The sequence below is a fragment of the Trichechus manatus genome, unplaced genomic scaffold (assembly GCF_000243295.1).
Source record: "Trichechus manatus latirostris isolate Lorelei unplaced genomic scaffold, TriManLat1.0 scaffold00116, whole genome shotgun sequence".
In the NCBI taxonomy this organism is placed as follows: domain Eukaryota; kingdom Metazoa; phylum Chordata; class Mammalia; order Sirenia; family Trichechidae; genus Trichechus; species Trichechus manatus.
In genome coordinates, this window is record NW_004444052.1 from 1,666,769 (window position 1) to 1,691,991 (window position 25,223).

At 42.5% G+C, this 25,223-nt stretch overlaps 1 protein-coding gene across 1 annotated transcript in view; it reads left to right on the forward strand.

Annotated features, from left to right (window-relative positions):
* TRIO (trio Rho guanine nucleotide exchange factor) overlaps positions 1 to 25,223 on the forward strand; it is a 285,006-nt gene that overhangs the window by 3,949 nt on the left and 255,834 nt on the right. Inside the window, exons 2-6 of the mRNA XM_023738420.1 lie at positions 5,574 to 5,688; positions 16,325 to 16,517; positions 19,375 to 19,887; positions 21,650 to 21,772; positions 24,131 to 24,322. Of these exons, the coding sequence (XP_023594188.1) occupies positions 5,574 to 5,688; positions 16,325 to 16,517; positions 19,375 to 19,887; positions 21,650 to 21,772; positions 24,131 to 24,322 (1,136 nt within the window). The remainder of the gene's footprint in view (positions 1 to 5,573; positions 5,689 to 16,324; positions 16,518 to 19,374; positions 19,888 to 21,649; positions 21,773 to 24,130; positions 24,323 to 25,223) is intronic.

Genomic DNA, 25,223 nt, shown 5'->3' on the forward strand with positions numbered 1-25,223 from the left:
ATTACAGCTTTGGAAACCCTATGGGGCAGTTCTGCTGTGTCCTAAAGCATCGCTGTGAGTCGAAATCAACTTGATGGCAACGGGTTTTTGTTCATAAACATTGTAAATGTTCTAAACCTTTAATTCATAAACATCATAAATATACTAAAGAAAACACTTGAAAAGTTAAGTTTAAAGACTTGAGAGCCTCCCAGTTTGTAGGTGTCATGTTCATTTGCACAGTAGAGTTTCTCATTTCCAGGCACTAGCCATGGGAATACTAGTGAACAGCTTTCCACAGACTACCATTCCATGCCTTACCCCAGGTATTTCTGATATCTGTGATGAATAAAATGTTTCTGTGTTCAATTCCTCGTCTATAGTCTGCCTACCCATGGTTCATTTCAGAAGCATTCAGCTCTCCACTGGGGAACTGTATCTGGAGACAAGGACACCGAGATGAATGCAAGACTCCTGGAGAAGGAGGCAGATGTGCAGACCACCATTGGGTGCATCATGATGAGAACCTTGATGGAGGTGTAGGAGTACATAGAAGGGACGTTTCCATTACCTGGGGCGGGAGGAGAAAGCATGCTGGGTCTTGAAGGATGAGGAGGAGTTCAGGGAAGAGAGGAAGCTGGCGAAGTATTTTAGGCGAGTAAGTAGTATGATGATGGCAGTTCATAGGAATTTGTTAGAAGACTAACAGGACAGTTGGGGGGGTTGTGATGGGAGATGAGGACAGAAAGTAGGTTCCAGCCAGATCCCCAGGGAATTGTCTTTAGCCCACAGCACTGGGCACCGCTGACAGTGACACACCATTGATCGGAAGATGCACCCTAATGCAGAGAGGTTAGTATGTGGGGAAAAAACAAAAACAAAAACAAACAAACAGAATTATTTAAATAAAGAATATGCAAGCTTTACTTCATAAATAATTCTTAAAAAAAAAAAAAAAAAACTTTTATTAGTCAGCATCTTTTCTTCCACTGAAAGCAATGAGACTTCAGCCAGAGAGAGAGAGTCGAGCTAATTATTCTGTTCTCCACGAATCCCCCTTGTTGTTGTTGTTATTTGCTGCAGAGTTGGCCCCCGACATGTGGAGCCCCTGTGCCTAATGGAACTGGACCGTTATGATCCACAGAGTTTTCACTGGCTGATTTTTGGAAGTAGATTGCCAGGCCTTTCTTCCTGTGTAAATGATTTTTTATGAAGTCATAAAACCATTAAAAAAACAAAAAACACTATAGCCGTTGAGGTGATTCCGACTCATAGCGACCTTACAGGACAGAGTAAAACTGCCCCACAGGGTTCCAAAGCTGTAATCTTTCCAGGAGCAAACTGCCACATCTTTCTCTCGTGAAGTGGCTTGTAGGTTTGAACCACTGACCTTTCTGTTAACAGCCACGCTCTTTGACCACTGCACCACCAGGGCTCCCATGAAACCACACTAGCAAGTTTTTTTCTGAAGGTTTGTTCTAGAGAAAAGAAAATGCAAAGTGACTTTTTCCTATCTTAAAATCCAGGTTTAGGTTTAAGTAAGACTTTCTTAGGACGTGAGTGAGGGCCTGTTTGGTGGATGAACTTGATAGCAAGTCTTGGAGGGCACCTCGTCAGTGCTGTCAGCTTGGGGCACATCTGTGCAGTTGAAAGTTAAAAAAGAATACAGCAGTGTTGGTCAACATTTCTGCACATACTGGCATTTAGTTCTCATTTTGGAGTGAAAAGAAGGACCGTGTGCAGTGTGCATATCTGAGTACTTCCCACACAGCTGACTTGAATCGGCAGATTTTGGGTTCTACTCTTCTCACCCATGGTGCAGTGTGCCTTGCTTGCACTGTGAGAGACAGTGACCATGGAGTAGGAAGGTCTCATAGGTCGCAGGCTGTCTTGGTTATCTAGTACTGCTGTAACAGAAACACCACAAGAACATGACTTTAACAAAGACAAATTTATTCTCTCACAGTCTGGTAGTCTACAAGTCCAAATTCAAGGCGTCAGCTCCAGGGGAAGGCTTTCTCTCTCTGTCGGCTCTGGAAGAAGGTCCTTGTCATCAGTCTTCCCCTGGTCTAGTAGCTTCTCCACCCAGGAACCTCAGGTCTAAAGGACACGCTCTTCTCCCGGTGCTGCTTTCTTGGTGATACGAGGTCCTGATGTCTCTTTGCTTACTTCTTTTTTATCTCAAAAGAGATTGGCTTAAGACACAGTCTAATCCTGTAGATTGAGTCCTGCCTCGTCAACACAACTGCCACTAATCCCATCTCAGTAACATCGTAGAGATAGGATTTACAACTCACATCAGATGACAAAATGGTAGACAGTCACACAGCACTCGGAATCATGGCCTAGCCAAATTGATAACACATATTTTTGGGGGCACAATTCAGTCTATGACACTGACATTTATTCTTCCTGTAGAAATCAAACATTATCTTGCATTTCCAAAACATTAAAAAAATTTAAAATCATGGTACAGAAAAATGTTAGATGCTACTCTTCTTGCCAAAAGTGCGGGGAAATGTTTTAATCCAGATATTATGTACCATATTAAAAAAAAAACTCCAGTTTCTTTAATATGTACAGTGAGCCATGTTTCAATCAAGGGGATTCATCTTTTTTGAAAAGAATGGAAGATGTTAGGAAATGAAAATATTGAAATTGTTACCTGTCTTACTTTGGGAAAATGCAAAAAGTAGGTACTATAACGAAAGAATAAGCTTCATAAATGTAGATTGCACCTTATAGACAACAAAAGCTGTAAACTCTACTGAAAATTTTTAAAAAAATTTATTTTGTTGTTAAGAATATACACAGCAAAACATACACCAGTTCAACTGTTTCTACACGTACAATTCAGTGACATTGATTACTTTCTTCAGAGTTGTGCAGCCATTCTTACCTTGCTTTTCTGAGTTGTTCTTCCACCATTAGCATAAACTCACTGCCCCCTAAGGTTCCTATCGAATCTTTCGAAAGTTGCTATTGTCAACTCTATTGAAATTTGTATGCATAAGTTTTGAAACAAGGTAGAATTTTCACCTCTTCCTAATTTAATACCTAAACCCTTGGATCAGTAAGTGGGTCAGGATTTCTTGAACTTCTGCTTTGCAGTAAGCTTGACACTGTGCTCTCAGAGGTGTAAAAGAGAAGTAGTTACCCATCTGCTTTTAGTAATTTAGAGTCCAACCCAGGGAGAGGTACATTAGGAGGCTAGTCCTGGGCCGGCTGTCTGCCTGGTGTGGGATGCCCTCCAAGAAGATTCATAAGGTAGTGGAGTGACAAGAATTAGAGTTCATCACAGATAGTGGGAAAAAGGGTTGAATTTTGTGCAAATAACTGAAGGGTAGGAGAGTATAATGAAGAGGCTGGTGGATATTAGTGTGCAATGGAGTTATCAGTAGGGAGACCAGCATATAAGTTGGCTGGTCTAAAATGGTAAAGAGATATTACTAACAATTTGAGCTATTGGTGTTATCCTAAAAATATTATCTGATATTTTAGAAGATTAATTAGTAATAGTACTAGGTGCTGTTGAATACCTTTCTTTCATAAAAAAAAAGAAACAACAAAAACCAGTTGTTGTCGAGTCAGTTCCGACTCATGACAACCCCATGTGTGCCAAGTAGAACTGCTGCATAAGGATTTCAAGGCTGTGACCTTTTTGGAAGTAGATTGCCAGGTCTGATTTCCCAGGTGCCCTGGGTGGATTCAAACTGCCAACCTTTTGGTTAGTAGCTGAGCAGTTAACCAATTGTGCCATCCAGGGACTCCTTTCTCTCATAACTGTTATCAAAAAAGGGCAAGAAACCCGTCATTTATTCATCCTCTGACATTTTCACTATTTTAGAAAGATCTAACACCATTAGTTTGAAAAACTGTAACTTTAAATATACAATAAAATATAAAGAGTAGTATAGTGAACCCGTCACTGGGCTTAAGAAATAAAATTTTGTTGTCACAGTTGCAGAGCTCCCTCTGATAGCTCCAGTTTTGAAATGGAACATTTCAGGCTTGGATTTTCTCAGTACCAAAAAAGTTCTTGCCAGGGCAAAGGACAGGCACGGACATGAAACACTAGTTGTGACCTGGTGGTTCTAACCCCTTTGTCCTTATTTTAACTCTTTGAGCCTCACTATCTTTATTTATAAAACAAGAAAAATGATTACCTTTTAACAGGGTTATTGTGAAGATCAGATAATGTATGTAAAGCACTTGAGACCATACCCGGCCTGCATTGGTTTGAATGATTTAGTGTTGTTCCCATTTAATACTTGAATTATTGGATTTATAAACCATGTAACACTTTTCTAGGTTACATGACTGAACAATTACACGTGGGTCATTTTAAGTATTCACAACCAGAATTAAGTGTCCTTACTGTTTGGAATCAGTGTGTAACCATCCTAGGAAATCATAAAACATATTGGTAAAACGTGTTTTTAAAATACCAGCAATTTCTGCTGTATACTTTTTTGGCCTTTCTAAATGGAAGAATCTTTTTTTCTTTTAAATTTTACTTCTGATAATTTTTGGTGCACAGAAAATAAAGATTCCAACTGTGACATGAATTTTGAGATCTTTTTACTGCACTTGCAGAAGAGAGATGATCAGAGCTGTAAAACTAAATGAAGGATCCATTTGGGAAGGTTGGATTTTTCTTTCTCCAGATTTTTTTTCCTGAAAATCCTGATAGAAGTAATAAAATAAACATGAGAATTTCACCAAAAGTTTTCAGTGATACCAAGCCGACGTCATTAGGAATGTTTGTGTTAATGAGAACATATTTCTGTCTATCACAGGCAGTTTAGTCTGAGATTTATTCTCCTAGCACGTGATATAAATTAAAAAAAAAAAAAAACACCTTTAAGCTAATTGGGTTTTGCTTTAAAATTCTTATATGCTCATCTTGTGTGAGTGAGTGAGTGAGTGAGTGTGTGTGTGTGGTGTGACTTTGCAAAAGAGATGGGTAAAGTTTGACTGTTGGAGGTCAGATACTGACCTTTAGACTGGAGGATGCCGTAGATCCCAGACTGGAAAACGTAGTTATCAGTGTGAGGTCTGGAGAACATTGCTGTCAGTTTTCCAGATGACTCGAAACCCGATGTGGTTGGTAGAAAAGGGAGAGCTTGGAATGTGGGGAAGAAGAGGGGAGTATGAGGGGGAGAGTGAGAGAGAGAATTAGGCTGAATGAGAGAGAAGTGTGAGAGGGAAAACCTGAGGGATGGGGTTGTTTAAGACAAGTGAAGCACATATACATGAAAACTTTTTTTCTCTCCAAAATGAAAAATTCCTAGTGAAGAAAGGAGGAAACACGTTGGAAGAAGCAGACAAGGCCATTTGTATTCTCTCCCATGTGGTGTACAGACCTCACTGACTTTCCTCAGCAGTCCTACGAGGAGATGAAGTGGCCTTACCACGTCTCACATGAAACAGCCCCCTTGCCTTTTGCTCAGTGCCTCCTTCCATCTGTGCAGTTGACTTAAATGTAGCTTTGTCTGAGTGAGTGGCTGACAACCCTGGACTTCCAGTGGGATGTGCAGAGTCCTGTCTGACCTTGTTTTTGCCTAAGCGTACTTCAAATGTTTGTCTTCCAGGTGGTAGAGATAAACGTGGCGGCCCCATTTTAACGTTTCCGGCCCGCAGCAATCATGACAGAATACGACAGGAGGACCTCCGGAGACTCATCTCCTACCTAGCCTGTATCCCTAGGTAAGTTCTGTGTGGCTCATGGCCTGTTGCTTTTTCACTGTTCTGAAAGATCGAGGAGCTATACTCTTTAGAAAATTGCTGAATAGTAGCCAAAATTTCTAGCAGAAGGTGGTATAAAATTAAAATTAATGATATTTATCTGTATTTCCATTTTGTAACTCTTACTATCATGTGTAAAACACTTCTGGGGGCTGGCACGTGAAGATGCTTGTTTTGTGTGAAGAGCTTTGTCTGTTGAAGGTGAGTTTGGGATACTGCCTTGGCTGGGACTTTAGGATGTGATAACCTGAGGTAGAAATAAGACACAGTCATCATCATAGTTCTGATACTAAGATGCAGTGGAGTGGGTGGCCAGAAATGGAGTGCTGTTTTGATAATGCATTTCTGCCTTCATGCTAAGCTTCAGCTCCTTAAAAAAAATTCTGTTGATTTGTAGCATGAAGTTTATGGGACATTAAAAATCGTTATTAGCTGTCAGGTTATCAAGTTTGGGGACCTCCATTAAATCCAAGACCACTCCTCAAGATTCCAGATGTGTGACTTCATTAGTAATAGGGAGATTGTTAGTGTGGACTCTGATGACCACCTAGACCAGGGGAAGTCTTACTTTTCAGAGAGCCCTGGAGTGAGGGTCGGTTCATAGGAATTGGCCCATGTCTCCACTTGAGGAATTTAGAACCTTTGTTTCTGCTCTAGAAATGTATTCAGGTTTTACTTATACAACTGTTGAAGGGAATTTTCCCCCTACAAAAACATCTCCATTCAATTGTTCAGATTATTTTTTGGAAAATAGAGTTCATATTTCTACTCGCAAGTAATCCAGGGATATAGCCGTGCCGGGGATAAGAGATAAGGTGTGTGTTGGGGTTGGAGAGGTGCTTCCCTGTGAGGAAAGGGTAAGTCCCTAGGTGTCTGTTTCATTCCAGAACAAACGAAAGAGGGCACAGCTGACTTTGACGGTACTGAGAAGGGTAATGTTAGCATGAACATGGACTGGTTGATTAAATCTGGTTTATTAGAGTGAGGAAGCATTTCCTAAAAGGGAACTAACTTAGGATATGGCAAAGAAAACTGGATCTTAGCATAGCATGGTACAGTTAATAACTTTAAGGAACATCTTATGAAGGAGGAGAATAAACCCAGTAGCAGTCTGTTGTTGTTACTAGGGGCTGTCAAGTCTATTTCAGCTCACAGCCACCTCATGTGATAGAGTAGAACTGCCCCATAGGGTTTTCTAGGCTGGAATGTTTGTGGAAGCAGATGGCCAGGTCTTTCTCCTGTGGAGCCGCTGGGCAGTTTCAAATGGCCAACCTCTTGATTAGCAGCTGAGTGTTTAGCTGTTGAGCCACTAGGAGTCCTTATAATGGGTTTAAAAAGGTTAAGGTCAGTGGAAGCTCTCACACAGCACCGGGGTTGGCAACACTTCTAACCTATTTAGATGGACACTGACCAGGGAAGACAACGGTGCCCTTTTGTAACACATTCTTCTTTTGGCTTATCCAAGTATAGATGGCTTGACCTGCTGAGGAAGTGTTTGGGATTTTCTTTTAGGATATTCTTTATGGGAAAACTCTTACTTTGTACTATTGGTGACAAAGTGATAGAACCCTACTTACATATATGGAAAAAGCTTCCCCTTTCCTGCTATTCTGATGTTTTCTTCAGCTGCTGAACTGTTAAAATCATAGAGTTGGAGAGAGTTTTAGAAGTTGACTACTTGCTGTCATTTACAGATAACAGTATAATTAACTGCTACCACTTACTGAGTTCTTGGTATGTGCCACGTACTGTGCTAAAGATGGGATGGGAGAAGAGGACTGCAGATGATAAAGTAAACAAATAAACATAAAGTCCCTGTCACTCAAAATGGTATTTGTTTGTCATATATTTTAATAAAAAAAAGGAAGTTGAATTGTTCTTCATACAGATGATTTAAAAAAAAACTTACATAGCCGAAATGCTGTATATAACCAGCAGCTTGCTTTCTGGGCTTTTCTTTTCTTTTTAAATTTTATTTGTTTTGTTGTTGAGAACATACACAGCAATTGAGCAGTTTCTACGTGTACCATTTACTGACGTTGATGACATTCTTGGAGTTGTGCAACCATTCTCACCTTCCTTTTCTGAGTTGTTCCTCCCCCATGAACATAAATTCACTGCCCCCTAAGGTTCCTGTCTAATCTTTCAAGCTGTTGTTGTCAGTTTGCTCCTATGTAGATAGTTCTTAAAAAACCATAAGGCTCAAGGCAAACATTTTTTGCTAGTTAAACTAAACTACTGTTTGGTTTTAAGATGACTTCAGGGGATATTTTTGGTTTAAGGTTTGAAGATTATCTCAGGGCAATCATTTCAGGGGTTCATGTAACATTTGTGCCTCAGGAAATCTGGAATCTATGAAAAATTGAAATTCTCTTCTGCATATTCCCCCCCTTTGATCAGGATTCTTCTATAGAATCTTTGATGAAAATGTTCAGTAGTGGTAGCCAGGCACCATCCATTTCTCTTGGTCTCATGGCAAAAGAGCCAGTTGTTCATAGAGGCCATTAGCCACACATTCCATATCCTCCTTCCATTCCTGACTTTCCTTCCTCTGTTGCTCCAGGTGAATAGAGACCAGTTGTGCTTCAGATGGCTGCTTGCAAGCTTTTAGGACCCTAGGCACTATGCAAGGAACTAGGAGGTAGAACAGAAGTACTAAAAATGTTATTAGGCGAATTAGCTGGGATGTCCCATGAAACCATGACCCTAAATCTCCAAACCAGGAAACCAAATCTCATGAGAATTTTGGTTGTACATAAGCAGCCTCAGCAGCTACTCTTTTTTTTTTTTTTAATAGTTATTGCAAATATGCCTATCACACAACTTTTGCCATTTCAACTTTTTACAGATGCAAAACTTAATGATAGCAATTACAATAACCGTCTGTGCAACCCTCCCCTTAATGGGATATTTCCATCACTGTTAACCCCCCTGCCCCTGGTAACCACGGGTAAACTTTGTTCTCTATATATTTGCCTTTTATTGTATTTTTATGTAAGTGAGGTCATACAATTTATATCGTTTTGTGATTGACTTATTTCACTCAGCATAATGTCTTCTAGCTCCATCCATATTGTAGCAGTATCAAGACTTCATTCTCCTACGGGCTGAGTAGTATTCCATTGTGTATGTGTTATTTCCACCTTTTGGCTATTGTGAATAGTGCTGCAATGAACATTGGTGTACAAACCTGCTTGAGTCTCTGCTTTCAAGTCTTTTGGGTATATACCTAGGACTGCAATTGCTGGGTCATAAGGTAGTTCTATTTTTAGTTTTTTGAGGAACTGTTACACTTTTCCACAACCACTGTAGCATTTTGCATCCTACCAGCAGTAAGTAAGGATTCCAATTTCCCTATATCCTCGTCAACATTTGTTATTTTCTGTTTTTTTTCTTTTTTTTTAAATTTTAGCCATCCTTCTTGTTGTTGTTGTTAGGTGCCATCCAGTTGGTTCTGACTCATAGCAACCCTATGTACCACACAACGAAACTCTGCCTGGTCCTGTGCCATCCTCACAGTTTTTGTTATACTTGAGCCCATTGTTGCAGCCACCACGCCAATCCATCTTGTTGAGGGTCTTCCTCTTTTTTGCTGTCCCTCTGCTTTACCAAGCATGATGTCCTTATCCAGGGACTGGTCCCTCCTGATAACATGTCCAAAGTATGATAGCCCTCCTACTGGGAGTGAAATGGTATCTCACTGTGGTTTTGATTTGCATCTCTCTGATGGCTAATGATGCTGAGCATCTTTTTATGTGTTTGGTGACCATTTGAATGTCCTCTTTGGTGAAATGTCTATTCAAGTCCTTTGCCCATTTCATGATTGAGTTATTTGTCTTTTTCATTTTAAGTTGTCAAAGTTTTATATGTATTTTGGTTATTAGATTCTTGTCGGATATATGGTTTTCAGAGATATTCTCCCAGTCAGTAGCTTGTCTTTGCACAGTTTTGCTAAAGTCTTTTGATGAACAAAAGTTTTTAATTTTTATGAGGTCCCATGTATTTATTTTGTCTTTTGCCATTTGTGCTTTTGTTATTATATTAAATAATCCATTGTTAAAACTAGGCCTGACACTTTGTCCCTGCTTTTTCTTCTAAGAATTTTATGGTTTTAGTTTGCACATTTAGGTCCTTAATCCGTTTTGAATTTCTTTCTGTGTATAGTGTGAGACATGGATCCTATTTCATTTTCTGCGTGTGGAAATTCACTTTTCCCAGCACCATTTATTGAAGAGACCCTTCTTTCCCCATTGAATGAACTTAGCACCCTTGTCAAAAATCAGTTGACCATAGACGTGGGGGTTTATTTCTGGACTCTCAGTTCTATTCCATTGGTCTATGTGTCTATTGTTATGCCAGTATCAGGCTGTTTTTTGTTTTTGTTTTTTAAATTATGCTTTAGGTGAAAGTTTACAGAACAAGGTAGTTTCTCATTAAGTAATTAATACACAAACGGTTTTGTGGCATTGCTTGGCAACCCCGCAATGTGTCAACATTCTCCTCTTCTCCACCCTGGGTTCCCTGTTTCCGTTCATTTAGTTTTCTTATCCCTTCCTACCTTCTCGTCTTTGCTTTTGGGCTAGTGTGCCCACTAATCTCGTATACATGGGTGATCTACGAAGCACATTCCTCGTGTGCGTTACTGCTTGCGCTATAGACCTGTCTAATCTTTGGCTGAAGGGTGAACCTCAGGAGTGACCTCAGTACTGAGTTAAAAGGGTGTCCAGGGGCCATACTTTTCAGGGTTTCTCCAGTCTCTGTCAGATCAGCATTTTTTTGTGATTTTGAATTTTGCTGTACATTTTCCTCCTGCTCTATTGTGATCCCTGTCAAAGCAGTCAGTGGTGGTAGCCGGGCACCATCCAGTTTGTTCAGGACTCAGTCTGGTGAAGGCTGTGGTAGTTGTGTTCCATTGATCCTTTGGACTTATCTTTCTCTCGTGTCTTTGGTTTTCTTCATTCTCACTTGCTCCATGCGGGATGGGACTATGTAGTATCTTGCAGGCTTTTAACACCCCAGACGCTACTCACCACAGTTGGATGTAGAACATTTTCTTTACAAACTATATTATGAGTACCAGGCTGTTTTGATTACTGTAGCTGTATGTTTTCAAATCAGGAAGTGTGAGTCCTTCTGCTATGTTCTTCTCTTTAAACATACTTTAGCTATTCAGGGTGCTTTCTGGTTTTAAAAACTACATTGATTGCAAATACAAAAGTTTTACTTTTCATTTCACCAATACTATCAAAAATTGATCCAGGCACATTTTGGATCGTTTGAACCACCTCCTAAAACAAAACAAAACAAAGCACAACTTTGTCATGGAACATTGTGCGCGTACACAAAAATGGAGACACTGGTGGAACAAACCCCCGTATCCCTGTAACCCAGCTTCAGTATTTATCAAGTTTTGCCAATCTTGTTTTTTCTAATTTTTTTCCTAGAGTATTTTATAATAAATCCCAAACATGATATTATTTCACTCATACATACTTCACTGTGTAGCAGGATCCTCATACTACTGAACACTCTCACTTAATTTCATTGCCTACATTTGCTTTTGATTTTACAAATCCAAGTGACCAGAAATGCTGTTTTCCTTGACTTTGGTTAATGAACAAACAACAGGTGGAATTGACATGTAAATGGCACATTTGCCAATTGTTGATGAAGAAAGATTGCATTGTGGTCCAAATAGAGAGAAGTGGGTATAGAAGGAGTCCTCTTCCTGCCCGTCTGTGGTCCTCTAGGCGCACTGAACCCAAGACCCTGCAAATGCCTAGTGCTGGGAGGGCTGTTTGACTTCAGCCAAACAATAGCATCAGTCCACATCATCAGCAAAATAGCAGATGGTTGTAGGAATGTTTTTTGGACCGGTAGGTTTGCTTGTACTTAATTTGCAAGCCCAGTTATTCGAGGTTATAGAGTTATACAGGCGTGAGGGTTTTTGACCCAGCTTTTATATTTGTGTAGATATCCTAGGTGTCCATGAGACCTTTTCCCCGGTCCCATTGCTTCTGACACCCTGAGATTTAAGGGAACTCTTCCTGCAGCCCCAGCCTGCCGAGCACTGGGCTTCCCATTCTGCGGGAGCCAAGTGTGCCACCGGGGAAAGCATGGGCCTTAGGACGAGACTGACGTGACCGGGGTGCCGTGTTACTTCATTACTTTTATTGGGTTTCTCATCTGTGAGATGTGATAGCAATTGGACTAACATTAGCTCCCCCAGAAATAATGTGATGATGTCCTTCTTTCGTGCTCCCTCTTCTGTTTGCCTTCAGTTATTCTCTTGGCGTGGTTTTTCAAGCCAGATCTTCCTGTGAGTTTTCTTCTGCATGCCCCCTAGGTTGTCTGTGTTCCTAAAACGTGGCCCTCTGTGTTAAACACAGATGTAATTTACGCAGCTGTGGTAGTTTGAGTATTATTGCTTGCGTTGTCTTTGTCTCTACTTTTTTTAAACAATTGGAGTAATAGAGTAAATTCACAGATTTGATTTGCAGGGAAACGTTCTATTAACTGTGTATAGTAGAAGTATATAGCAGCAGAACTTTTTGGTGGTGTAACTGGAATTCACCCCTCTGCCAGTGATGAAAAGAACATTATCCTTGATACAACTCTAGGTGTTTATTGCTCTTAACTGCTTGGATTATACTGTATACGGATTATGTTCTGGAATGTTTTGTCTTTAGTGGGTAAACCACTCTGTTTTGTTACTAGTGAAATAATGAGAAGGCTTTTAATTAATTCATTCATGAACATTCATATAAAAAGTCACTTTCTTCTAGGTACTAGAGAAAGTACGTTTTCTCTTTTTTTAGAGATCTGTATTGAGAGGAAGGAAACTTGATGGCACAATGGTTAAGCACTTGGCTGCTAAGTGAAAGGTTGGTGGCTTAAGCCCACCCAGCCACTCCACCAGAAAAAGACCTGGCAATCTGCTCCCGTAAAGATTACAGCCAAGAAAATCCCATGGAGCAGTTCTACTCTGTCACATGGGGTCGCTATGAGTCAGAATCGACTCGACAGCACCCAACAACGATAACAACATCGAGAGAGGACCTCGGTTTTATTTAAATTTTCTTTGTGTCCTGGGAAAGATGAGGCTTTTAGGCAAAACCGCTGACGTAAGTGCCAAAGAAGCCACACTGTCCACAGAGCCGAACGTGAAGGCAGAGGAGTGGCTTGGCACCATTCTCCAGTAGGCTCCTGGAGAAAGGCCTGGGCTGGGGGATGCTCGCAATTCACTGCTCTCTTATTGAGGACTGTTCTTAACTTGATAGAACAGACGGAGTGAAAGGATGCACCCTCCCAGCCCAGTTCACATGTGCTTTCAGTACTTGGGAGGTCACTTCAGGATAACAGTTGGGTTGGGAGATAGGAGAATAGTTGATCCTTCTGTAAACTGTGCAAGCACAGGAGACCTTCTGGTCTAGTTCTCCAGCCTGCTCCTGTTGTTAAACCTGGGATCACTCAGGATTCCTTTTCAGCTGCTTTCCAGAGGAGAGGCTTTGTAATTTCGGGTACATACTGTGCAAGGCTATGGAAGGAGAAAGATTGGCTGCAAGAGAACTTATCTTGAAGAGAATTCATGGTGAAGACTGATGATTAAAGTGTTGTCTACCAAACAGCAGCTAATAAAACAAATACAGGCACTGCTATGGTGTCTGTGGGTCGTGGCTGTAGAGCGTGTGGACCTTGAGTTGGCTGTCTTAACAGGGCCTGACCTCACCTGCAGAGTGCCTGGGACGGTTGTCTCTACTTAGGCTCTGCCCCCAGTTTTAGGAGACACTTCTGGGAGCTCCGTTTGCCTCTGAGTTTTGCTAAGGAGGCCAAAAAACAAATTACATTTCTGCTTGTGATGTTACCTGGACTATGGCCCAAGACCCACTTGGGATGGGGAGAGAAGTGATACAGCAGCATCAGGAGAGTTTGAGCCATGTGCTAGCTCGTTTTAAGTTCACATTCATGTAGGAGTTGTGAGCAGAAGTGAATCCAGTCATCGGAAGCGGTTTTCCACATTTCGGATGTAAGCTAGACTGCTGGGTCGGTGCGTTTTCTCCTCATGGCTTTAAACACCATGTTCCTGTGACCGTGAGCACCTTCCAGTCAGGCGTCATCACCGCAGACGTTTTTGGAATGTTTTTGTGACATGCCCTCTTACACCCGTGTAGATGTCACATAAACTTTACATCTGTGACACTTAGAATGTTGGTTACTCTGATGGTATGAGTCAAGATAAGCAATAGAATGATGTGCGTGGTGTGGGCGCGTGCGTGCGTGCGTGCGTGTGTGTGTGTGTGTGTGTGTGTGTGTGTGTGTGAGAGAGAGAGAGAAGGAGGGAGGAGGATGCGGAGGGAAATGAGCCCGTGCAAGAAAAACCCAAACCAAACCCATTGCCTATGAGTTGATTCCGACTCATAGTAACCCTATAGGACAGAGTAGAGCTGCCCCATAGGGATTCCAAGGGGCCAGCTGGTGGATTCAGAGGGCTGGTGGATTCGAATGCCGACCTTTTGGTTAGCAGCTGAGCTCTTAACCACTGCACCACCAGGGCTCTGCCAGGGCAAGAGAGAGCATAAAATTGGTTGTAATTTTGGGTTTTTAAAAGTGGTTTGGTTTTTTAAACACCACTTAGCGATAGCAGTTAGTTTTTTGTGTTTTTAATGTAGACTGGTTTCTCAGAGTGATTCCGTGAGGCAGCAAGTAATCAGGAGTCTTTCCCATAGTCCACCAACATTCAAGTTGGGTGGCATCCTAAAATTGTTACTGAGTATTCATAAGATCTTAGGTATATTTCCAAAATCCTGGCAGGCAGGCAGTACCTGGTTAGTGTCTGACACTGGCGTCCTTAGCTGGCCTGGACCGTTAGAGAGGATAGATAATGTAATAATGAGGATTGCAGTTTTATAACTGGAGCTATTCAGAAGCCATCCCAGGGGGTCCTGAGTATAACACTAAGGTTGTAACCAAATGAGGCTGTGTTTTTTAGCCTGTGTTTAAGGCCGTTTTAACTCTTGTTATTTATTCTGTATTGCAGAAGTGCTTTCTGCATATTTTCCGTTTCAGCACACACATCATTTAAAAAGACATGTGTCATGTAAAGTAATACCTTCCCAGGTTCTTGGAATTAGGCCGTGGACATCTGGGGGTTGATGGGGGCTTATTCTGCCAATTACAGAAACAAAAGAAATAAATCAATATGGGATCTTAGATTGGATCCTGGACCAGAAAATGAAGAACCATGGTGAAATCTAAATAAATTCTATGTTCAGTTAATACCACTCTGCCAATGTTAATCTCTTCATTTTGATAACGTCTCTGTCAGTCTAAAATTACTATAAAATAAAAAATTAGACAAGGGAAAAAGGAGGACATGATGGGGATTGAGGTTTAATAAAGTTAGTAATTTTAATTGCTTCATCAAAGGCATTCTTATGAGAAACTGGCTTTTTTTTTTTTTTTAACTGCAAGGATGTGGAGATGAAGTGTGTGGTGACCCCGCAGTGTACCCACCGTAGCTTTCGCTCCATCAGTGCGACCGGGTAAAAAAGGCAGATAAGGTCTTAGTGTTCTTATGGAAATAGTGTTGCCTTGCTGGCCCCTCAGCAGGGTGTCAGGGACCACCGGGGATTGATGGATCACACTGTGAGAACCACCGAGATAGCGTAGGCGTTCTTTTTGTTGTGTGCCTGTTGAGTTGATTCCAACTCATAGCAGCCCTATAAGACAGAGTAGAACTGCCCCTTAGGGTATTCTCGGCTGTAGTCTTTACAGGAGCAGATCTCCAAGTCTTTCTCCTACAGAGCCTTTGGGCAGATTGGAACCGCCAGCCTTTTGGGTTAGCAGCCGAGTGCTTAACCATCATGCTGCCAGGGCTCCTTTAGCTTAGGAGTTAGGGATACCTTAAATGAAACAATGGGATCTTAACAAGCATTCCCCAGCTGGCAGCCTCCCTGGTGGAGGTCATGCTCAGCACCCATGTTCACACCTGTGACCTGCCTGCCCGGCCCCGGGCACTGCTCTCTGGGGGACTGAGCACCATCAGGCGTTTTGTCCCTGGTTAGGACTCAGCACTGACCTTCACCGGTAGTAGCTACCAGAGGAGTGTTAATGAATGCACAAGAGAGGAGAGGAATAGGAAGGATGGTGGTTTTTCTCCTGAGGAGAAGACAGGATGCAAAACCAGAAATGCAAAATTAAAATTTTAAAGGTTTTTGAGGTTGAACCCAGTTTCCAAACATCATTGTTCTTGATGCATGTATAGCCAGATCCTGTTCTTTTCTGGTACAGGGGAAGGGTGGGAATGAGTTTCGTTCCACAGATACGGTGTACCCTCATTCTAGTTAATAATTTCAGCCACCCACCACTCCTGTTTCCCGCCCCTGCAGATCTCCCTAGAAGTTCTGGCAGGTGGTGAGGTGGTTGGTGGGAGGGCCATGCTCCATGCCTTCCTCGTCTGACCAGAGAGCACAGACAGACCCGACAGACGAGGGGCAGGTGGAGGACAGCAGAGTCCATGTCACGTCACCCAAAGGGACTCTGGCCCGAAGAAGTGCAAGCATTGCGTGTTCTAAACGTGTGTTTTCTTTTCCTCTAGTGAAGAAGTCTGCAAGCGAGGGTTCACGGTGATTGTGGACATGCGTGGGTCCAAGTGGGACTCCATCAAGCCCCTGCTGAAGATCCTGCAGGAATCCTTCCCCTGCTGCATCCACGTTGCACTGATAATCAAGCCAGACAACTTCTGGCAGAAACAGAGGACTAATTTTGGCAGTTCTAAATTTGAATTTGAGGTAACTTCCCCCGTGTAGCCAGACGGACTAAAACTATAGGTGGGGCTTATTAAAAGCTGACTTTCTCTCACCGTTTTAGGCTTATAGGGTTTTTAAACCACCTGTTAAGCAGGAACTGCATGTCTTACATACATTGTTGTTGTTTGCTGCCATCAGGTCGATTCTGACTCATCATGACCCCATGTGTGCAGAGTACAATACAACTGTAGTCTGTAGGATTTACAAACACAGGATATGTAAGATTAATTATTGTGTAAAATAACTAAGTTTTTTAATTACGTTATCCAAGTGGATTGTTTTACCCAGGGATGTTTGGGTTTCGAGTCTCTTGGTTTTGTTGGTGGGGGTGCTAAGGAGGAGTGAGGCATTACCTTAAAAACAGAAGTCCGTTACCTTTTACTTCTCTTTATAAGACGGCTTTAGCGTTCAGCACAAACGGCTCTATGTGGCTTCCAGTTATCATTGGTGTTACCTCAGCCTTGGAGATGAGGGGATGTTAGGGAGAAACGCCCAAGCTTCAGATTTCCTGAGGAAAAAATATAGAAGAGACTGGGTTTTCATCCTCATGTTGATCATGGAGAGAGCTATCATGTATTTCATGCATTACGCCTGGTCACTTATGAAAATGGAGGCATTTTTTGTGAACATTTGCAGAGTACATTTAGGCACATATGGTTGCTGTCTCTCAGGCCGTTGCATGAAATGAACCTCAACCCGCTAACTGCTTTCTTTTCCACTCCAGCCCCCTCTCCTTAAGCTAACAGGGTTCTGACAGAAGCTTTTGGTGTAGTTAGTTTGATGGGATGATTGTGGGCAGAAACTATTGTGGCCATCTTGAAACTTGATTCATGCCATATTCTGTAATAAAATTGGAATATATAATAATAAGGATTTTTGGCTGATAGATTGCCTCTTCTAGAAACTTTGCCAAAACATTAGGTCTCCTTGCATATACTCATGTCTTTTAAGATAAACAGCAATAATATTAAAAACATCAAACCATATTAGTGCTTCAGCTTTATGTTACATCTTACACTTTTCTGAGTGTTTACACATGTATGTTACTTGTCGTTTTAAATCTCTTTCCATAGTACTGATTTTCCAAACTCAAATCGAGTTTAGCTTTAACTTGAATTTGAAACTAAACTCAAGGTTCAGGTGAAAAATGAAGTCAGTAAGTGTTTAACTTCCTACAAAATTAGAAGTGATTTTGGAGGATAATTTATTAGATTTTAGTCATTTTCTTAATGCAAAATTAAAATGTGTTGTATTTAAGTATAAACTTTTTTAACCAGAGGTAATGGTTTGGCAACGTAACTCCCGCGAGTTTTTCTGTTCTGGTTTTGACCTGTCCTTCTGGATTTTAAAGTTCCCTAAGGCCGTTTTTCTGTTAAATTTGTGGTCCCCACATCATTACCAGCCTCTCTCTGTCAGTGGTCGCCTCCACAAAAGCCAAAAACCAAACCCGATGCCATCGAGTTGATCCCAACTCACAGCCACCCCGTCTGTTGCAGAGTAGAATTGCTTCATGGGTTTTCCTTGGCTGTAATCCTTCTGGAACCAGAGAGCCAGGCCTTTCGTTGCGGCTCCTCTGGTGGGTTGGAACCACCAGCCTTTAGGTCAGTCATCTAGCGCAAACTATTTGCACCGCCCAGGGACCACGAATGTTGTTAAGAGCCCCTGCAAGTGAGACTCGAGTCAACCTGCAGTGACATTGTGGGCAAGAGTGCTGGGCTAGGAGCAGGCACCTTTCTAGCTCCACTGGTTTTTGCTGCTTCTTGTGCCAGCCAGCGGAGGTGCAGTTCTGGGTTTATCCAAGGCTGCAGATGACAGAGGTGGGGCTAAGCCAGTCTTTCTTTGTCTTATCTTTTGCCGAATTGTGTTCTAGACCACAAATCTTTTACCTTTGTCTTTGATTTTAAGTTAACCTCCCCCAAACATCTTTCTTGAGACATAATGTTAACAGTAATTCTGCTTTACATTTAGGTGGAGTGAGGTTACAATTTCTTGCTTAGATCGTAGTAGACTAAAACTGTGTCGCTGCTAGATTGGAATGTAGTATATTATTTTTGTAAAACACCTAAACTACTCAGAATTGCAGCAGATCATTAAAACGAATGAAGCGTTCTCTCCGTCTTTGGCCTCTGCCGGCTTTCTTGTCACCCTTTGTGTATTTCCTCACGTTTTAAGAAGCCACTCATAATCCTGTGGTCTTAGTTGGTGGGAAGTGGGAGTAGGACGAGATGAATGGTGAGGGGGGTCCGGATGGGGGGCTTTCTCAGTCAATGAGCAGCAGGCAGAGTGCCCCTGCAGGGAGGGGCACTTAAAGGGCTCTTGGAAGCTCGTGAGCCAAGGCTTTAGTTTGATATCAGAAAGTTGGGAGTCCCTACAGAGTTTTTTCTCTGGAATGAGATGGTTAGAGTAGCATGGATGAGAAAGAATACATGGAAGAATGCAGTGATGGAAGTGAAGTTTTCTGAATCATCTGCTCTGCACTTGGAATTTAACACAATTCCTAGCTCAGTTTGTCTAAGATTGTGGGTTAATTTCCACCTTCTTGGAAAGAAATCTAATTTCTTTAGCTCTCATCAAATAGGTGTGATTCTATAATTTTAGGTATTGCATCTAACCATGTATTTATTGCTTTAATGGAGTCTCCTCCCATTGGCTGTATTGATAATGCCCCGTTGATCTATGTTTGTTTTTGTGGGGCCAGTACCAGGTGTGCTGTCTTTTCTGTAAATAGGTTACTTGCTGTAAGTTTGCAAATCTGTGACTAAACCTTGGAAACGGCATTATGGTAAGACCACATAAAATTGGTTCATCTTCTCATACATGATTTTTTTTTTCCCTTAAGACAAATATGGTCTCTTTAGAAGGCCTTACCAAAGTAGTTGATCCTTCTCAGCTCACTCCCGAGTTTGACGGCTGCCTGGAATACAACCATGAAGAATGGATTGAGATCAGAGTTGCTTTTGAAGACTACATCAGCAATGCCACCCACATGCTATCCCGGCTGGAGGAACTGCAGGACATCCTGGCTAAGAAGGAGTTGCCTCAGGATCTAGAGGGGGCCCGCAATATGATTGAGGAACATTCCCAGCTGAAAAAGAAGGTGATTAAGGCCCCCATTGAGGACTTGGATTTAGAGGGACAGAAACTGCTTCAGAGGATTCAGAGCAGCGATAGCTTTCCCAAAAAGAACTCGGGGTCTGGCAACGCGGACCTGCAGAACCTCTTACCCAAGGTGTCCACCATGTTGGACAGGCTGCACTCGACCCGGCAACATCTGCATCAGATGTGGCATGTGAGGAAGCTGAAACTGGACCAGTGCTTCCAGCTGAGGCTGTTTGAACAGGATGCCGAGAAGGTAAAGGGGGTCGGGGGGGGATGTGTGCCAAAATGAGACGTGGTGGGGAGCAACCTGGATCCCTGGGTCTGGGCAGCCAAGCTGGTTTGGTCAGGCGGAATGACAGAGAGAAACCCTGGAGAACGGTGAGTCTGCTCTCACCGTGTTGGTTATGAACCAGCAAGTGTCAGGTCTGAGACGTCATTTAAATCTGCTTCCTGGTTTTATTCATTGTGCTCCATTCCACGTGCCTTGAGTCGATTCTGACTCATGACGACCCCATGTGTGTCACAGTAGAACTGTGCTCCATAGGGTCTTCAATGGCTGATTTTTTGGAAGTAGATCACCAGGCCTTTCTTCTGAGGTACCTGAGTGGACTCAAGTTGCCAGTCTTTTGGTTAATAGCCAACATGTTAATCATTTGCACCACCCAGGGACTTGTAGTCATTGGGCCATCCAGTGCTATTGTAGAAATACTGAGTTGTTAATTACTGATAGTTTGGTTTAGAATTCCTGTAAGATAGAAGAGAACAAATATTTTCAGTGAAAAGAGTGAATAATTTATAGGATTATATCCCTAAAAGCAATAATTGTATTTTGCTGATAACTGCTCTTCCGTTCATACAAACCTGGTGACAGAGCCCCATTCCGATCTATCACTGAGTATTTTTAAATGAAAGGCGAGCAGTGAGTTAAAATAATAGTTTCTGGATAACATTGGCAATAATTGCCTGTGGTCTCATGTTTTATTCTTGTGCCTCAGAGAAACCAGCTGGTCCGAGGGAATTCTTGTCCATTACTGGCTAATTCACTATTAGCAATGTGAAAACAGGACACTTATTTCTAGGAATCTGTGGCAAGCCATGAGCATGGGTGAATTAATTTCTTTTAAATAAATTCATTGAATTGTTTTATTTCATGGACAGGAGAATATTTTGTAGGGTAGAGAAAAGTAAAAAAAAAAAAAAAAAATTTACCTTAAAAATCTTTGCTATAAAAGGACCTTTTGAAAGATAACAGCCCACTGCTAGCCTTCAACATCTCTCTGAGCATGCTTTTGTTGTAGGTAATGCCTAGTCAAAGACACTGGAAAATTTTCCTTCCAGTTACTAAAAAAAACAGGTGACTAGCTCTGGGATTCTGGTTCAGGCCACTGATTAATAGTCATTTCGATTTCCTTAAATGTTTTCCTTGAGAACATCTTAATTGGAATTCTACACCAAGTAGCATCTGTACTGAACCCTAAGAGAGATGTTGTCATTAACTCTCCACCCCCCCGCATCCTGATTTTTAAGTAATTTTAGTTAGTGGTATTTGCACTGCTTTCTGTATGCTTCTTGCACAAAAGAGCATAATATTGAAGTCATTGGTGCTGCTGTCAGTGGGCAGTTGAAACCCAGCCAGAGACCTCAGAGTCCCTAGTTTCTTAGGGATCTTTAATTGAAGAGCATTGTGGCAAGTTAAGCAGTTGAGGATGGCAGGGAGACTGGGCTGAGAGTGAGAAGATCAGAGTTTTTAATTAGCTCGGGGGATTTGAATTCCTCTCTTATCTGCTCCCTAATTCCCCGTCTGTAAAAGAAGCACTTCAGATAAATTTTCTTGTAGATCCTGCAAGTTCAGAACCCCTGACATGTTCTTAGAAGTAAAGACTCCTCGGAGTCCAAGTGCTTGAGCGGTCCTACGAGCAGGGGCACTGTCCTCCTTGGAGCTTGCCCGTTCCTAGGTCCGTACCAGTTGTTTCTCTTTTGGGGGTGATTCCAGGTTGTCTTTTTCGCTCCTGTAGATGTTTGACTGGATCACACACAACAAAGGCCTGTTTCTGAACAGCTACACTGAGATTGGGACCAGCCATCCTCATGCGATGGAGCTGCAGACACAGCACAATCACTTTGCTATGAACTGTATGGTAAGATTTTGTCAGACCCGCTGTCCCCTGGCCTGTGAAAGTATTTTAGCACACAGGAGGTGTTTAAGCAGGTTGCACACCAGCACACCCACAGGAGGCAATGCTGGGCCATCAGAACCACTGTTTTGATCGTAGCGGCTGACCTTCAGGGGTAGGAAGTGCTCCAGGTTAGCAGTGTCTGAGTATCTTGTTTTAAGTTTCAAACAAAAATGAAAACCAACCAATGAAACTTGTACCAATTACATGCGTAATTCAGTGTGGACGTTTGTCACCTCCTGCACCCTGCCTGCAGTGGCCCCAGAAGGCTTCTCTGAGGCAGTGATGCTCCTGAGCAGACCTGGCCCACTGTCAGTTTGCTGGCTGCTGTTCACAGTAAAGAGAAAGGCCCACCTGCTGCTCACCTCAGGGACATACTCCAGTTCTCCCAAAACATGAGATTTCTTTCCAAGTTGAGCTGAAAGACTGGAGTCCAGGGTTCGGTCCTGCCTGGAATCCCCTGGCTCTCTTTGAGGTTGATGCATTTGATGCCCTAGGCCTGTGGCTGGGACTCCTTCAGAATCCCCTAGACCAGATGAGGGTTATTCTAGAGTATATCACAAAGAAAGTCACTCAGTTTTGAATAGCACTTCTGTTAGTTACATCATTAGCACTTACGTTATGGCATCAGTGTCACACATGTCACTGAAGGTCAGTTCCCAGCTGATTGTGGCCTTGACGATCTGCCACAGCCTCAAAGTACCTTCTCTTCCTGCCACGGCAGACGCACACACAGCTGTGATCTGACTTCTGGTCTTCAGATGCAGCCAGAAAAGTAACTTGGGCTGGAGTCCGGTGCTTCTCTAATCCCAGACCAAGTGACTCCACCTAGTTTTAGTTTGGGCTGAGTGAAGGAGTGAGTAAAAGATGGTACAAAAAGGAGGAATGGAAGCTGAGTGAAAGAGCAAGAAAGTTCTTTAGATGCTTAGTTGGGTAGCCGATAGATGAGCTGAGCTGTGAGGTGGCTGTTGGAGAAGTCTGCATGAGCTGCCACAGAAGCTTGGCCCCGAGCTCATGGTACGAGGGCAAGACGGGAGGAGAATGGGCAGTGGTTGGACAGATTGGTATTTAGACCTAGGGGCAAGATTGAGAGGAGCCAAAGATGCCTCTGATTTTGGGGTACCCATGAGAGGAATGACACGGTAATGGCGTTATGGAAATAGTAAATGCCCAAAGAACCACAGCTTGAGATTTGTTAAAGGTGTGCACCCCCACACCCCGTCTTTAATGTTGTTGTTAGCTGCTATCAAGTTGGCCCCTGACTCATGGCAACCCCACGCACAGTGGGATTGGACCATTGTGATCCGTGGAGTTTTCATTTGCTGACTTTGAGAACAGATTGCCAGGCCTTTCTTTCTAGTCTAGTCTGTCTTAGTATAGAAGCTCTGCTAAAACCTGTTCAGCATCCTAGCAACACACAAGCCTCAACTGACAGATGGGTGGTGGCTGCCCATGAATTGCATCGGCTGGGGCTCAAACCTGCATCTCCTGCATACAAGGGGAGAATTCTGTCACTGAACCACCACTGCCCTCATTTTAATGTAATACTGAACCTTACAAGAACAGGATTGAAGGTGGACAGAAGAAATACCATATTGAGAACTTGTTTGCAAAGAGTGCTTTTTTTTTTTTTTGCCTTTCATCTTTATTTTTCCAATGAACTCTGGTTGAATTATACATAGGAATTTCAATAGAGTGGAAAAGCTTTATTTAAAATTTGAAAACAGCATTGTTGTGTTTCTACCTCTATTTGTATTTTTGGGAGAAACTGGATCCGTTTCTAGAAGATTTTCTACTGGCACCAAAAAGAAAAAAAAAAAAAAAACACTTGGGTTTCGGTAGGACGGTTGGCGGGGGGGTTGTTTTCACACAAATAGCTTTGGTTGCTAAGTGCGTAGTTTTTAGTTTCTGGGTTCTAGTTAAAAACTGAAGTGCTAGTTCCTTCAGTTTTGGGTGACTGCTTGTCAGTAGGCCTGCCATCTGGACTCTTTTCAGTGTTTGAAGCCAAAAAGTGAGTAATATCATATTTGTGGGCACCCACTTGTGAATTTGATTGCTTTGTGCCTAACAATTGTGCCTTTCAGCTAGTTGATTTGTAATTTTATGGTTTAAAAAATAGAAATTGAAACCAATACTTGGAGTTTATGGAAATCCAGTTAGCCGGACATGTACAGTATCATACCCCAGGTGATTCTACTGTTACAAACACGGTAACTTTTAATTTAGTGGGCTGTGCTTTAGAAAGTGATACCCGAATTTCTTAGAAAGAAGGCTCTTGTCGGCCTTCCCCTAACAAGCCCTCTTTCTCTGCCCCCTTTGCAGAACGTGTATGTAAACATAAACCGCATCATGTCGGTGGCGAATCGCTTGGTGGAGTCCGGCCACTATGCCTCTCAGCAGATCAAGCAGATTGCGAACCAGCTGGAGCAGGAGTGGAAGGCGTTCGCGGCAGCCCTGGATGAGCGGAGCACCTTGCTGGACATGTCCTCCATCTTCCACCAGAAGGCTGAGAAGGTCAGTGCCTGAACCCCCCAGCCCACTAGATGCAAACCAGAACCTTTCCTCCTCCAGTAGTCCTGGAGGATTTTTGTGTAGCACTCACTGGGCTTAAGAATGTGAGCTCCGAAGTCACTCAGCTGTCCGTTTAAATCTCAGCTCCCTTACTCCTTGCTGTGCAACCTTAGGCAAGTCATATAACCTCTCTGTTCCTTGGTTTTCTCATTTGTAAAGTGAAAAGTACTTACTCGAAGGGGCTGTTTATCATGTAAATGAGATAATTCATGTTATATGCACTGCCCAATGTCTGGTATATAGTATATACTAATAAGTGGTAACCCAGTATATGTATCTCCCAAGCTGGGAGCCAGAATCCTGACAACAGAGAAGGCTACTTCAGTGAATAAGACCATCAACCACTGCGGGTAACACATTTGAGCCCTATGTCCCCCTTATCAGATATAAATTCTTAATGAAAACTCTGGATGTAGGAGTCCCTAGATGGCCCAGTGGGTTCAACGCTTAACTACTAGCTGAAAGATTGGTAGTTCGAACCCATCCAGAGGTGCTTCAGAAGACAGGCCTGGTGATCTGTTTCTGAAAGGTCAGTGCCTCAGAAGCCCTCTGGAGCGGTTGCACTCTGCACACATTGGGTCACCATGAGTCAGGGTCAACTTACAGCAACCGACAACAACAGATGGTAGCTGCTGTTCTTTTTCTCTTCGTCTTCCTCCTGCTCCTCATTATTATCTCTTTATTACACCCGTTAGGATGCTTTGGCAGCAAGTAACAAAAAGCCCGACTATAAGTGCTTTCAACATCAGAGTTTACTCTTTTCACAAAACAAGAAGTTGCTGGGAATAGGCAGTTCTAGGCTTGATCCAGTTGTACAGTGACATCAGGGCTGAGATCTGCTTCG